The following is a 14388-nucleotide window of genomic DNA, read 5'->3' as shown; positions in this document are numbered from 1 at the left end:
AGATGCTAACAAACCGAGTCTATAGTTCTTCAGTGTTTTCCCAATCTACTTTCCAGTACAGCTTTGCATCACTACCATAAACACAGTGTGTTAAGCTGCAGCTTATTAGTAAATGGTTGAGGAAAACGAGCAATATTTATTGTAGAATCTCCACTGCCTCCAAACTACAAAATTACAAATATACAGTTTAATTTCATGTGTGTGAGACACATCCCAACAAAGCAATCATATATTTCTACGATTTTTATTCTTCAGTGTTAAACTCTTTAGAGAGATCAGATGGCAGAGGAGTTTCAGGAATTTTCCTGTTAAGTCCTTTTGACATTGTGCTGTCCTGTATCAGGCTTCACGGCATGGGGACTTAAATCGTTCATGACATTTCCAGACAGAGTCTGTCTCTCTGCCTCTTTATTCACAACGCTAACACAAGGGTGCCCACGTAGATAAAAACGCCACGGCTTCTTGGCCCATTCCCCGTGGGACTCTATTCCGATGCGTGGTGCTGATACGATGTCTTGGGGTTTTGCTGGACTTGTGTCGGGATCATTCTCCAGCCACACTTCTGGGTCTGAGGCTAAGTCTCGACGGTCAAAACATCGGGGTATATTTAGAGCCTGGCAGAGCTTTGAAGGCCCATTGCAGAGCTCTTTGTCCTTCAGCTGACGGGCTCCCTCTTTGCGTCTGGCTGCCCTCAGCTGCCTCATGACGGCCTCACCCTGTAGGGGCTCGAGTGAGCGCAGCAACACAGCAGCACCCTCCCCTGAGCAACACAACACACAATATGCATCAGTCAGCAAGGCTCCATTCTGTCTCCTTCCTTTTACCCTTTAAACAGCAACTATTGAAGCCATGAACTGCTGTTTATGTTTAATGTTGTAATAGTGAAGACGGATCAAAACTGGCCTTTTCACATCCATTGTTAATAATAATAAATATATGAATGTACACAAAATGAATGACATAATGTACACAACATATTGCACCTTTGGTGGGTATAGCATTTACCTTCACTAGACACGTTCATGCATAGGTAGATGCCATAGATTGGATACACGTAGATTGTGCCGGGCTTCATAAACATGGCTGTGTTTCTCTCGGTGCGTTTGCCTCCTGCCGAGTGTGAGGCCTTGTCCTCCCCTCCAAGGTAAGCTTCAGTTTCCACTATTCTTCCTCGCAACTCCGTACCATCTGCACACCTGTGGACCAGCACCTGCAGGAACAAGGGACAGTGAGATTCTTTCTCTATTTCCACAGGATAGTGGGTTACATAGATTTGTCATTTAGCTGAAGGATGCTACCTACAAAACACAACTCTGACAATCAAAACCACAACAAATGTCTATTTTAAATGTCGTGACAAAAGTCCTATGAAAGCAAAATAATAAGTATCTCTGACTTAATTCTGTTAAGCCAAATATTCCTTTTGCTTCAAAAACTGAGTGTGGACATATTTTCATGAGGTGTACAATGAACGATCAAAGAAAATCCATGCTTGCCAGCATGCCAGTTTTGCTGCTAAAAAAAACAAAAACAAAAAAAAAACTACACCTCAATCACACTTTCATGAATCTTGATTAATGAAATATTCCAGCTCAAAATCTTTATTGATTTATACTTGTTGGGAATAAAATAATGAAACTAAAAATAATCAAAGGAAAGCTAGATTAAAAAAATCACAGCCAAAGACAAAGTTAGAAATTAAAATTGAGTCACAACTTGTATCACAATGTGGCTCAGTATTCTGTATAACCCAGTACACACTCCCAACAATGTGTGGGCATGCTCCTAATGATAGTGTGCGTGGTGTCCTGGTGGATCTCCCCCAAGACCAGGATCAGGGTATCAATGAGGTCCTGAAAAAGTCTGTGGTGCTAACTGCCACCTTTGGATGCACCATAAGATCCCAGAGATTCTCAGTTTGAATCAGTTCTGGGGAACACAAGGGCAAGCCGATGGCATTAATGTCTTCAATACCCAGGAACTGCATACACTTCTGGTCACATGAGACTGGAGCATTGTCCTGCTCCAAGTGAAACTAGGGCGCACTGCGCCAACATAAGGACAAGGGGTCTGAGGATTTCTGCAGGGACCGTGATGTGCTCGTACACTGCAAGGATATTGCTATTACCTACTGCCAAACCTTCATGCTGGAAGATGCTACAGGCAGCATAATGTTCCCCACAGTATCTCCAGGCTATTTCATATCAATAACATGTGCTCAATGCAGACTTGCTCTCGATTGTGAGGAGAACAGGGTTTCAGTGGTGGACCTGCAAGTTCTGCTCACAACTGTACAGTTCTGGGGTGTGATGGAAGGTCTACTGAAGTATGTTGTGCCACCCTCATGGAGGGTGTTTCTGACAGGTTGCTCAGAAATATATACATTTACACTATAGAGATTTTGCTGGTAGACACAATAAACCTTCCAAAGGCTTGTATGTGCCATCATGGAAGAGGTGGACTACCTTTGCAGCCTGAATGGTCCGCAGGTATTAGTGACAAAACTAGAAATAAAATCAGTTAGGCTGAATAAGGAAAGAGCAAAACCTGATAAATCATTCTCTTTTTGGGAGACTGTTGTTTTTGCCTCTCCACTACACCTGTTGTCAATTTCATTTGCACTAAAAAGGGTAAACTAGGTAAAATAAATACACAATGGTTTATGGACAGATTAATATCTCTGAAGTTAGCAGACTTTGTGTTTTTGAAGAAGCATATGTGTTTAAATAAACAAATAAGCAACAGTTAGACAGCGTTAAAAATGGGAAACAGTGCTTAACAACTTAAATACAATCACGGAAAGTAAGTTCATCAGGGGCTCATTCAAAATTATAGAAGCCAGTTACTAAGATATAAATTGAAAGGTGAAGTTAAAGTAAAACAACAACAACAACAACTTTAAACTAAAATACATTTTCTTCCCTACATTTTGTGCCTCCTGACTTTTAAACACACAGACACACATTTACATACAAAGGTGTTAAATTCAGGTGAGAAATCAGCCTACCTTGCCGAGGAAGGCTTTAGCTAAACTGATGCAGGGCTGCTTGAAGAAGTCCTCTCCTAGCCTGTGCTGCTGCTCATTCTTGGTAAAATAACGGCTTCGCTCCGCCTCAGCACTCTGAGCATTTTCGCACTGAGTGGGTGAGTCCTCTTGCTTCAGCTCCGTCTCCTTGTTGTGTTTATTTGACGACACGGTTTGTTTAGATGCTGCCGCCGACAGCGCTAGCATCTTTCTTTTTCGGGCTGCCATCATCTTATCGTAAATAGAAGGTCTACAAATAAAAAAAAACACATGTAGGACGGCGTGTATTTATCAACCCAACAATACGTTTATTCAATATTCAGCATTTAATTCACAATACAAAGAATCTTGTGAAAGCCGTTCACGTACTAGCATACAGGAAGTGGATATAATTGTTTTGGTATCTCTTAAAGGGACCGCGCACTCCTTCGAGGCAGTGGGAGAAGTTAACCGTCAAGGCTTTCTCCTAGAAAGATTTATTATTTTCCCATCTATATTATTTTATATTTCAGTTGTGGAAGAAAAAAATATTTATGGTTAAGAACAGGTGAAAATAAACATGTTTTGCAAAGATTGAATGGAAAAAAATCATGAATGCAGTTTTCTTCTCTTTTTGGGCTGAAAATGTTTAAGCCAGCCACTGACTGTTCATTATGGAGCAATTCTATGGTAATAAGACTGCCTCTAAGAACAAATGTCCATCTTTTTCTCACAAAATGACTTTACAGTGCATTATGAATTTCGCTCTTCAGCACAGCAGCCACTTTGCCGAAAGACTACCTGACAACCTGTGCCCTTTTCCTGCTGCTGCCTTATCTTTTCAGTCTCATTTGGATAATAAGAGGTTATAAATAGAACCGCTCTGCGTGCTCTCCACTGCCTGTGCCCAGGAAGTTGACGGCGCCAGTTTGGCCCCAGGGCTTTGAGCCCATGCGGCTTTCTGGAAGACTAACAGTATGTGACGTGGTCATGCCACCGACCACAACTTCAGCAGGGAAATACAAGTTTGCTTTTTTGCTACTGTGGAGACAAATCTCTGGCTGTAAAAAGGAATCAGCCTATTATGATGCAGATGAAAGGAATGAACTGCAAGTCAACTAATAAAGATAATAAAGATGGACTTGATGTACCTTTCTTTTTTGTCTTCACACTTTTACATTTGTGCCCGTCTCCATGTTGAGTTTCGACTTTTATTTATACATGTGAAAGAGGAAAATAAGCACAAAAGTGTCATCTTCCTCATTTGGTCATAGATTCTGTGTGGCATTGCACAAAAACAGATGACCGGGACAAATTTGCATGGCTAGTCATTCAGTATCATATTCTGTACTTTCTCTTGTCTCCTTTTTGTGCTGATCAAGCAATAATTTAATGTTGAACCTCTTGAGGTTTGATTTCCAGGTTTCCTCAAGAAACTACACTGTGATCACTGTGTTCGTCCAAGGGCTGTGCTTCTAATGGAAACCTCAAGTGACTTATTGAGCCAGAATACATTCCAGACAGAAATCTGCTGAGCATGTTCAGTAGAAGTCTCCTGGAATGGCTTGTTGACTTTGTCATGGCTGGTGGGCCAGAGAAGACCATTGTTTGCTGTGACTGTGTTGCTACTGCCCATCAGCAGTGCTTGTGCGGTTTGGGCCGAGCAGCTTTCATTGTTGCTGCCACTGATAATCATAGCAGCCACATTCTGGATCACTGTCAATTCCAGCAGCCACCTCAGCGATCGTGACGCTGAGCAGGAACACCAGAGACTGAGCTGTGTGTGCAGATGGACGAGCAGAATGCCGCCGGACTAAAAATGCCTTACTACACGATGACTCAGAGAATCCTATGAAAAAAAGCAATTGATCTTTTGGGTTTCATGTGCAGTTTTCAGTGTATTTGTGTTTAATATTTTAAAGTGACACTCACTGGACTCTTTATTAGGCACACCTTTTTTAGTACTGGGTTAACTCTTATGCTTTCATATCTGCCTCAATTTGTAGTGGCACAGATTCAACAAAGTGCTGGAATTGTTCCTCTGAGATTTTGGTTTAGCAGCTTTGTGATATTATTACAGATTTGGCGCAAATTTCTCGGCTGCGGATTCATGATGCAAATTTCCTATTCCACTACATTCCAAAGGTGCTTTATTGGATTGAAACCTGGTGACTATGGAGACGTGTGGAGTGAAGGGAACTCACTGTCATGTTCAAGATGAGATGATTTGAGCTTTGTGACACGGCTTGTTGTCATGCTGAAAGATGTGTATACTGTGGTCACAAGGGAGGGACATGGTTAGCAGTAATATTTAGGTAGGCTGCTTTAACACCATTACACCATCAGCAGCCTGAACTGTTGATACAGCGCAAGGTGAATAAATTTCATGCTGTTTACACCAAATTCTGACTTTCTGATTTTCTGTGACATCCAAATGTCACAGAAAAATTGAGACTCATCACACCAGAAACCTGGTCCTATTTTTAGCTGACAGGAGTGACCTCCCTGTCTTGTCGTCCCTTGCTGTTGTTTATCCATTTCATGAGTTGGCATTCTGTGAATTCAGAGATGCTCTTCTGCATACCTTGGTTGAAACAAGTGGTTATTAAAAAAATAATAATAATCCAGTAGATTTTTGTGCAGGAAAATCCTAGTAGATCACCAGCTCCTGAAATATTCAGACCAGCCTGTTTGGCACCAACAGCCATCCTACATTCGAAGTCACTTTAATCACATTACTTTCCCATTCTGATGCTCTACCCTTGAACTTCACCAGGTTGTCATGACCATGTCTACATGCCTAAATGCATCGAGTTGCTGCCATGTGATTGACTGATTAGGTATCTGCATAACATGCAGCCAAATAGGTATACCTAATAATATGGTCTGTGGGTGTATGCAATAGCAGTTTGGCATTACTACATTTAGTTTATAACTGTCTCTCTAAACACATTACATCAAATGGATGTCTAAAAAAACTAGCCTCCTAAATTTATATCTCTATTTTTGAGTAACGTTTATACGATATCTTAGGTATGAATGTCAGTAGCGCCATTACCAAACTCAGACCATTACATAGTTTAATTAAAATAATTTCCCTGAAAAACTATTATGCTTTTAAAGAAAATTCCAAAATATAGTTTGAAGTCTTAAATAAAAATATTTAAAAATATTAAAAATAATATTTTCTGTCATCGGGGCGGTAATAATGTGGACAGACAGAATGTCATGCATTATAATTTTTATATGTATACTACATTGTACTATTGCATGATGATTGTTATTCTTTTGGATTTTTTATTACTATGTATATATATGTATATATATATATATATATATATATATATATATATATATATATATATATATTTATATATTTAACTTAATCATTGAACTTCTGCAGAGCTGCAAACCAAATTGTGTTGTACTGCATGGTATATGTATGACAATAAAGACAGATTCTAGTCTATATTAAGTATCTGTTTGAGACGTAACACCATGCCGGTATTATATGAGAGTCATGATTTAAAAAGAGACAGCCATGATGTTTGTTGGTGTAAATAAACACAACAAACTATTATTGGCATTGCTGAGATTACGTCTGGTCTTGGTCTGTGTTTAAATTTGTATTGCCTGCATGATATAATCGACATCCAAGCGCCATAAAAAGCCAGCAATTAATTTGAAAGAGATTTTAGTGCTTAGTGTTGCTCATTCCATTTCACGGGGAGTTAGTCTGAGTTCGTTTTCAGAGAGCCTTTTAACCATGGTTATTAAAAAAATGTGGACATTGTGCATTTTTAATAGACCTCTTAACATCATTTCTCTTCTTCAGAACAAGCTTTATGTCAATAGATAAAGTTTCACAATAAAGATACTTCCAATAGGACATTTAACTTCATTAATTTATGTGATGATTAACCTTCTTTTCCAGAGCAATAACTCCACATGACTGGAGGGTACTCTTTCTTACCAGTACTACAAGAGCCATTAGGTGGTAGGTAGTATTTGCATCCTCAGTGTGTGATGGGATTAATTATTAATTGCCAGCAATTAATGATTCATGCACCTCCTTTCTTGTTTGCTGCAGAGGTGTGGCGTGTGTGTGCTGTACAGGTGGCTGAGCTCTCATCAGGAGATGGAAGCAAGAGGATCACGTCATCTGACACCCAGTTCATACACCTTGCACAACAAAGAGACATTTATAAAGAAACAGGTTTGTCTCTTTCCACATCTCTGAACTCACATGTAGAGTTTAAAACATAACCACTGCGGCTTAAATAGGCTTAACCACAGGTTAGCTAATCACTGTAAATAGTTCAAAGGTTCTCTTTGTTTATCTAAATCACACATAAGATGATGTCAGTTTTTCCCAAAATTCCCACAGAGACATTCAACAGGTAGAGCTCATTATTTGTATGACTCAACTTAATAACATGAGAGCCCATGACAGTTTGAAGACAGTTTTTTTTTATTAGCTAATCAACAGACAAAAACTTCGAGCTGTTTGGTTTATTGATTGAACCTGCCTGACCTTTTTCTGCCCTACTCTGATAAAACTTTCCTTGTCTCGGCTCACACCTGTAGCCCTCAGAGGGAGCAATTGTTGAGTCAGGCTGAGGGCAGGAAGACTGTCTGGAAGATTACCGGTCTTATCGCAGAAACAAGTGAACATAAAGGTGGCCAACATGACCACAAAGTGAAAGCCTATCTGTCTGAGTTATTCCACAGCCTCTTTCTACTTCTGTATACAGTCATGTGGTCTTTTAGTGAATGAATGGTTGAAAAGCACTTTAACTCATTTAACTTACCTTTCCTGAGCTTTCACTTGTTGGATTGCTGCTACTAGAAGCAAATGTCACGTGAAGTGATTTCTTAGATGTCACTGATGCTGGCAGACAGGCATTTTTCATCAAATGAAAATTAATTTTAAAAAATTCTTGACAAAGTTGCATGATTGGAAACTGTATTTGGCCTTTTTGAGGACATAAAGCATGTCACCCATGTACAAGCAAAACACTCCCTGTAGTGCTACAAATGATGGTCTCTCCTCTGCTTCTCCACTCAGTTGAAGACAGAGGAAGCTGTTTATGGACCGTCTGACAATGTCCTTTTGGTTAAACACGATCCTTACGCTCAGCCCTTTTATCTGTGTCTGATTGATGGGTCTACAGGGGGTTTTGAGTGCTCTTACAGCTCCTGTGTTGCTTCCTAATTGCTTCTTCTGACCTAGCTTCAACCCTCCTTGGTCCCAGGGGAAACTTCACCATTAATTACAGTGACTTCATGGTATATCAATCAGCGTGTCCTAGGGGGCCTCTGAACCACCCATACACAGTCAAGTACACGTAGAAGACCCACTGAAGTCTGATAAACTCATTCCTGTGGTGGGAATACAATCTTTTGCCTAATTTAGGAGGACGTTTCTGAATGAGCTTGATTTGATGTGTGGTTCTCAGTCATGCCGGCAAAGACAAGACCCCTGGGTGCAAGACGAAGTGGAAAGTTGAGGTGAGAGTAAACTAGCTTTTTATACTTTTAACCATGTGCAGTAATAGCTGTGAGACCGAAAACTGCTTGAAAACTGCTGTGGTTCATCGCTGTTTTTGAACTTATTTAATTCAGTGTTAAAGCAGAGATTGGTTAAAAATAGCGTGATCCTTGCATCAGATTTCTCATAAATGAGAAGAAACATGGAGGCGATGTTACAAAATTTGAAAACCACACTCATATTTCCTGTACCCAGAAATGTGAATACTGATTTCCTGACGAATCTAAAATTAGTTAAAGGAGCTGGCTGACTGTAAAATACTTTTTTTTTCCAAAACTGAAAAAAAAGCATTTATTTGTTGCCTCTAGATCTCTAGGGGATCCTGTTGAATGTAAAAACCTCTTGTTCTCATAATCCAGACAAGTAATCTACTCTGTCAGCATAAAATGGGGCCATATTATGTCTTCCATTATTTTAACAGCAGAAAGGCAACGATACCCACATTCAGTGGAGAGTGTCTTAATAAAGAAACAGATCAAAGCAGCTATGAAAGAGACTTTTTCCAGGAACCTGAGACGCTTGTGCCCTGAAACCTCATCTGAGGGAAGGCTCTGAGCTTGGTGCCCCTTGTCAGCACCTCAGAAACTTTCTGCTTCCTAACATCCATCTCTGCTCTAGAGAAAATTCCCAGGTGAATCTGAGCTTTCACTGAAACCAGGATGGAATGCGCTGTAGTGGTCTTTTCATTAGATGGAGCAACAGTGTGTATTAACGGTTGCCTGAATGAGGAGCCTCAGTCACTCAAATTAAATCTCTGAGTTTGCAGAGTAAAGGAAAGTCTGTCTATCTATGTATGGTAGCATAATTTGCTTTTTGAGTTGGATTGCTGTCTTATATTAGGAACTGTTGACATTTCCATTGCTAATTCCCCCTTCTTTCTTGCTTTTGAGTTAAGAAACCTCTTGAGTTTAGTCAGCCGCATCAGCAGACCCAACCTCAGAGTCTTATGACAGCGATGCAATACCGAGTCTGTGGATGCTCATCGAGTTGAAAAAAGAAGAAGAAGTAATATTTATGTAATTGATTCTTTGCTGCCTGTGTAATAAAGCAGGAGTCTATCATTTCACTAAAATATACACAGGGGGAGCGGAGGGTTCATGGGTGGAGGCTTTGATAATCATAGAAAGCATGTGGTGTTATGATCATCATGTGGCAACAAGCATGGTTTTGTCTAAAAATTGACCAATAAGCTGAAGAATTGGAAGGTTTTTGTGATACATTTTTCATATTCTTTTGACTTGTTTGCATTAGATAAATATAAATAAATACTGTTGTTAGAACTACATAAATATGAGCGCTTTGATGACCTCTATGATAATCCTGAATGCATACTGTTTTATAGAGATATCGAGTTGCATTTTGTTGTAGAATTCACTTCAGTTCTGTGTGTGTGCTGCCACCAGTACCTTACAGTTATTTGGTAGGAAAATGTCTTACCCTGTACTCAAAGTCCATAACCTCAAATGAATTCAAACAGGCCCCTGTGCTGTAGCAGCTTGAGCCCAAGTAGTTCGTCTTTAGTCTGTGGGAGCACTTCTTTACATGCATAGTGCAATCAATCATTTACTGGATGAAGATATCCGTGTAAACACTTCAAATTTTAATCTAATCACTTCATTGCTGGTATTTTGTGTGCGTGTGTTTGTATTATGCCTTAAAAACCCAAAGTTATGCATCTTAGCTGATAAAGATTCAAAATAATATGATATGTGCCGTTAAATCTTGAAGGTTAATTCGTGTAATTATCAAAAACTATTAATACGAGCTGTGATTTAAAAAAAAAAAAAAAAAAACAACCTCACTGTGGTTTATTGCAGCCGTGTTTAACTACAGTCTGTATGGGTTTTCCTTCATTCACTCCACTGGGACACATCAATATAACTGTTATGAAAGCATTATTATTGTTTAATTGGCCACAGCCATTTACCGTGAAATTTAATGCCTCTCATAACTATAACAGTCATGGTCCCCCGTCGGAGTGACTCACTGTAGATTGTGAGGGTTAAAGATTTCAGTCACTGGACCCCACTGTGGCTGAGGATATCGCTTAGTCACCCCGTCTGGAGAAGCAGCGCCTCCCTGTGTACACACCGATTGGTTGGTGATCTTGACGGGCTCGCCTTCTCTACAGACCGTCTTCAGCCCAGGGCGGGGCTGATTCTCTACCAAACTGAATTGCTACAACCGCCAGGAGGAAACTTACCCCGGGTCGCTCCATGGAGCAGTGTGGGAATGCTCTGTCTGTAGGTGGGGAGCAGAGAACCGGACGGCAGCCTCATTTCGACTTAATCATCCTGGACTGCATCAGCTGCTCTTGGGATCGAGAGTGACCGGATTGAATACTACAGCACCGGGATTGGCTTAAAAAAAAAACAAAAAAAAAAACAGAAAGAAAAAACAGAAAAACCATCTGCGGGGTGGGAAAAGAAGCGCGTTAATCGCCGCACCGCTGTCAGGATGATGTGACAAATCATTTATCTGCTGCCCGTGGAAAAATCAGTGGAATCGGATTTTTTTTCTTCTTCTTCTTCCACTGCTGGAAATCAACTGAGCCGGTTGTTATAAGGGTAAGTTGTGACATTATATCGTGACACTCTCGTGTGGTCGCCCTTACGGAAGGCAGGACTCGGAGGAAGCGCTCACGCGTCGTGATCGCGGTGGAAACGAGCTCAATCCGGTCGATTGAATTACTGGTCAGTTAATTGATCCACAGAGGAACCCTTCAGACTCGGGCTGGCTGTAGTAAACATGGCATCGGTTAGGTTACGGAGTGCTTTGCCAATTTGCACTCATTGTGAAGTTTTCATAGAGAAAGTGGGCTATTTAAAGTGCTCCAACAGCAGCCAGTAATTGGTCCATATTTTTGCCCAATCACCTGCTTAACAAGTGTGATACAGCCTAACCTACATAATAAAAGAGGCGTTGAAGTGGAATTAATGGGGTGTGAAATGAGCTTGAAGTCTGGAAAGGTGAACTACTTTTATTTTTGTACTTGAACTCCCCAAATTCAGGATATATTACTCTCGTTAGACTCATATGAGCCAAAGGCGAGGTGGTTTCCATTTCAACATCTGGTTAGATTATCTAATCTGGCTGTAGGCTCATCACTGGGAGAAAGCCCCAGCGGATTCTGAATTATAGATGTAGCATAAATGTGTTGTGGTTAATCATGCAACACAGCACACATAAAGTCCCACCTGACCTTATCTTTGTCATTCTCCTCCCACTTCACCCTTTCTTCCTCTTGCTCATCACCATAAACTGGGTGCACATAAATGGTACATAATTCATGGGTAAAGGGTGCGAGGAAAGAGTAGCAAACAGCATTTTCTTTCCACCCCCCAGTCTCAGCCTCTGTGTACCCTGAAAGTATTATTTTGTCTTTGGATGTTTGTTTTTTCTGTTGTATTGCTGCTTTTGTGATGCACTGACACACTGTGACTCAGTGTGACTCAAGAGAAGGGCACATGTTTCTCAAAATCATACCCGTGGAGCAGACACTTAAATGTCTCGATTTGACTCATCAGGGGTCCGGAGCTCTGCCAGGATGGCAGCACAGGCAGCGCAAACTTATTAACAAACTGCACTCTTATCGACATCCACAAAGGGTATGTGCACCTCTGTCGTACAGTACCTGGGCAGACTGAAGTGAAACCATAGACATACTGTATTAGAAACTGCTGAGTTATTTTGGCAGACAGGACATAGGAGCACATGGCCTGGTTTGTGTGCCCAGTGTTCCTGATCACATGGAGCAGGAGGGGGGGATCATATCTCTGGGTGATGTAATCACACTAATAAAGCAACCTCCCGATGTGTGATAGTGGCAGTCATTCCTATCCTCTGTGTCTGCTCCAACTGGACCCCGGAGAGAATATTCCCAGTGTGTCTGTGTGTGTGTTTGGGTGTTTGTATGTCTATGTGATACTTGGAGGGAGCTGGGAGTAGTTGTGGTGAGGCCGGTCGACCATTCAGTCTGGCTTTTGTTGACCAACTGCTATGTGAGTTTTGCAGAGGGCTGCTTAGGGGGCCACGCTGTAGTCATGCCTTCATGACTCACAGTATGTTATCTGTCTATCAGCCTGGCCAAGTGTACAATCCTTTATAACTGCTTCATGGTGTTCGAAACTGTTTCGGGGCAGGATTTTACACTCAGTAATTGATATTATCAGCCTTCATTCACTGCAATTTTCAGCAGATATTTCTCCCTGTGTATCTCAAAGCATAACAACAGCAACTTGGCGATGTTTTTATGTGTGCCTATAATCACTTCAAGATGCTGTATCTACATTTAGGACACACTTATCTGGCCTACAGCGGGCTCACTTTGTCGATTTGATGCGCTTTCAATGGGCTGATGCAGTTTTCAGTAAGACTACAAACAAGCTGTAGATTTCCTGAAAGCCCCCCTCCGAACTCTAAAATCTGCCCGTTCCCGAACTTTGAGTGTACTCTCTGTGATTGTTGGTCATTTTCAGTCTGGATAGCGCTTTCTCCGAGTCCAGATGAAATGAGCGTCACTGGGCTGAACAGTTCCATGTGTGCAGAGCACATGCTTCTCAAAATAACCTCAGGCTGTTTCACCAGCACACACATCTGTATCACGAGTCAGAAAGTGGCTCACTTCACAATCCTGTTTACTGGGCATTCTACAGCTGGGATTAAATCCTAACCTGCTGCAAAATAGCTCTGCTGATTTGCTTAATGAATGTTTAAATAGCAAGATAGTACACACTGTAGTTTTCAGTTTCAGTTCAGTTCAGTTTCAGAGGCTGCTATGTTAAATCTTTTCATATATGCACATATTTATGCACATGTTCTGATTGCAATAAAATGTCCCTTTAGGGCAGTGGTTCTTAACCTTGTTGGAGGTACCGAACCCCACTAGCTTCATATGCGCATTCACTGAACCCCTCTTTAGTGAAAAATAAAATATGATTTTTTTCAAATTCAAGACATAGATATGTTTTTTACTGGTGCACAAAATGAGCCGTGCATGTCACGGCGGAGGCTCTGCAGAACCCCTGAGACCGACTCACCGAACCCTTAGGGTTTGATCGAACCCAGGTTAAGAACCACTGCTTTAGGGCCTTTTACAGGTACTTTTGCAGGGAACAGTGCCTACTCTGTAGAAGATACCTCTGAGCAGCCCTAAAAAGCTGGGGGGCATAGCCAGATGCTGATTGGTTAGACACAGAATAAGCAAAACTACATTTCAGCTGAAGATGTTGCAAAATAATTTTACTAGATAAAAGGCTTGAAGCAACAATAAGAAGCAATTACTGCCTCTACCTGTCCAGAGTTTCTGCAGTGGAAGCCCAGCTGTTTATTAGTGTGTTTATTAGAATGTATTGCATGCTATTATCAATATTATTATCCAACAATATTGTCACTTCTAAATTTTAAGATAATGTAATACTTATGCTCTTCATGTAAAAATTTCACATGTTAAAATTCTGTTAAAACACAGAGAGGATTTAGATTTTTTTAAGCTACCTTTAAAGCAGTGGTTATTCTATAACTTCTGTTTTTCTGAATTAGAAAAATATGTTAAAACCCAAGTTTAAAAGACTCGGCAGGATGTATGACCTCACAGCTTTGGTATCCTTTCTTAAACTCTCTTCTACAAAATTAAAAGACATTTGTAATGCTTGACCTCCCTACGAGTGTATGGAGTGAAAGATGTATTGTAGCGTCATAAAAGATTGATGTCTAAGCGTTGTGCAGCTGAAACACACGTTTGTCTGAGACTGTTATTTACCTGTCATCTCAGGAAGCGTCTGCTTTGTGCGAAAGCTGCAACAGTTTTGCCTGCCGGCCCGATGTATGAATC

The 14388-nt window shown here is 40.8% G+C and overlaps 2 protein-coding genes across 3 annotated transcripts in view; one reads left to right on the top strand and one right to left on the bottom strand.

The window, feature by feature from the left end:
- Window positions 1-116: 116 nt before the first annotated feature.
- On the bottom strand, window positions 117-10896 carry mpg (N-methylpurine DNA glycosylase). Of its 2 annotated transcripts, none has more exons than XM_039611236.1 (4): window positions 10759-10896; window positions 3008-3275; window positions 1006-1210; window positions 117-760 (listed from the first exon to the last, which is right to left on the bottom strand). In XM_039611236.1, exons 2-4 carry the CDS (start codon window positions 3254-3256, stop codon window positions 309-311), a joined length of 906 nt encoding a protein of 301 aa, XP_039467170.1. In that variant the 5' UTR covers window positions 3257-3275; window positions 10759-10896; the 3' UTR covers window positions 117-308. The 2 variants fall into 2 exon arrangements, with proteins under 2 accessions (XP_039467170.1, XP_031593246.1); XM_031737386.2 differs by lacking the exon at window positions 10759-10896 and adding an exon at window positions 3395-3452.
- An 89-nt stretch (window positions 10897-10985) lies between these two features.
- The window catches only part of rhbdf1a (rhomboid 5 homolog 1a (Drosophila)), a 32158-nt gene continuing 28755 nt past the window's right edge, over window positions 10986-14388 (top strand). The window contains exon 1 of the mRNA XM_031737389.2: window positions 10986-11122. The gene's annotated coding sequence lies outside the window, so the exon portion shown is untranslated. The remainder of the gene's footprint in view (window positions 11123-14388) is intronic.

This window comes from Oreochromis aureus, linkage group 4 (genome assembly GCF_013358895.1).
Source record: "Oreochromis aureus strain Israel breed Guangdong linkage group 4, ZZ_aureus, whole genome shotgun sequence".
In the NCBI taxonomy this organism is placed as follows: domain Eukaryota; kingdom Metazoa; phylum Chordata; class Actinopteri; order Cichliformes; family Cichlidae; genus Oreochromis; species Oreochromis aureus.
Note: the sequence above shows the minus strand (reverse complement) of the source record. Positions and strands in the feature narration are given on the sequence as shown.

Excerpts from the sequence above, each read along its gene's own strand:
- mpg (XM_039611236.1), bottom strand. The coding sequence starts at position 3,256 with ATGATGGCAGCCCGAAAAAGAAAGATGCTAGCGCTGTCGGCGGCAGCA. Across the intron at positions 1,211-3,007 it reads CTAAAGCCTTCCTCGGCAAG|GTGCTGGTCCACAGGTGTGC; the intron begins GTAGGCTGATTT and ends TTGTTCCTGCAG. Across the intron at positions 761-1,005 it reads CATGAACGTGTCTAGTGAAG|GGGAGGGTGCTGCTGTGTTG; the intron begins GTAAATGCTATA and ends TGTGTTGCTCAG.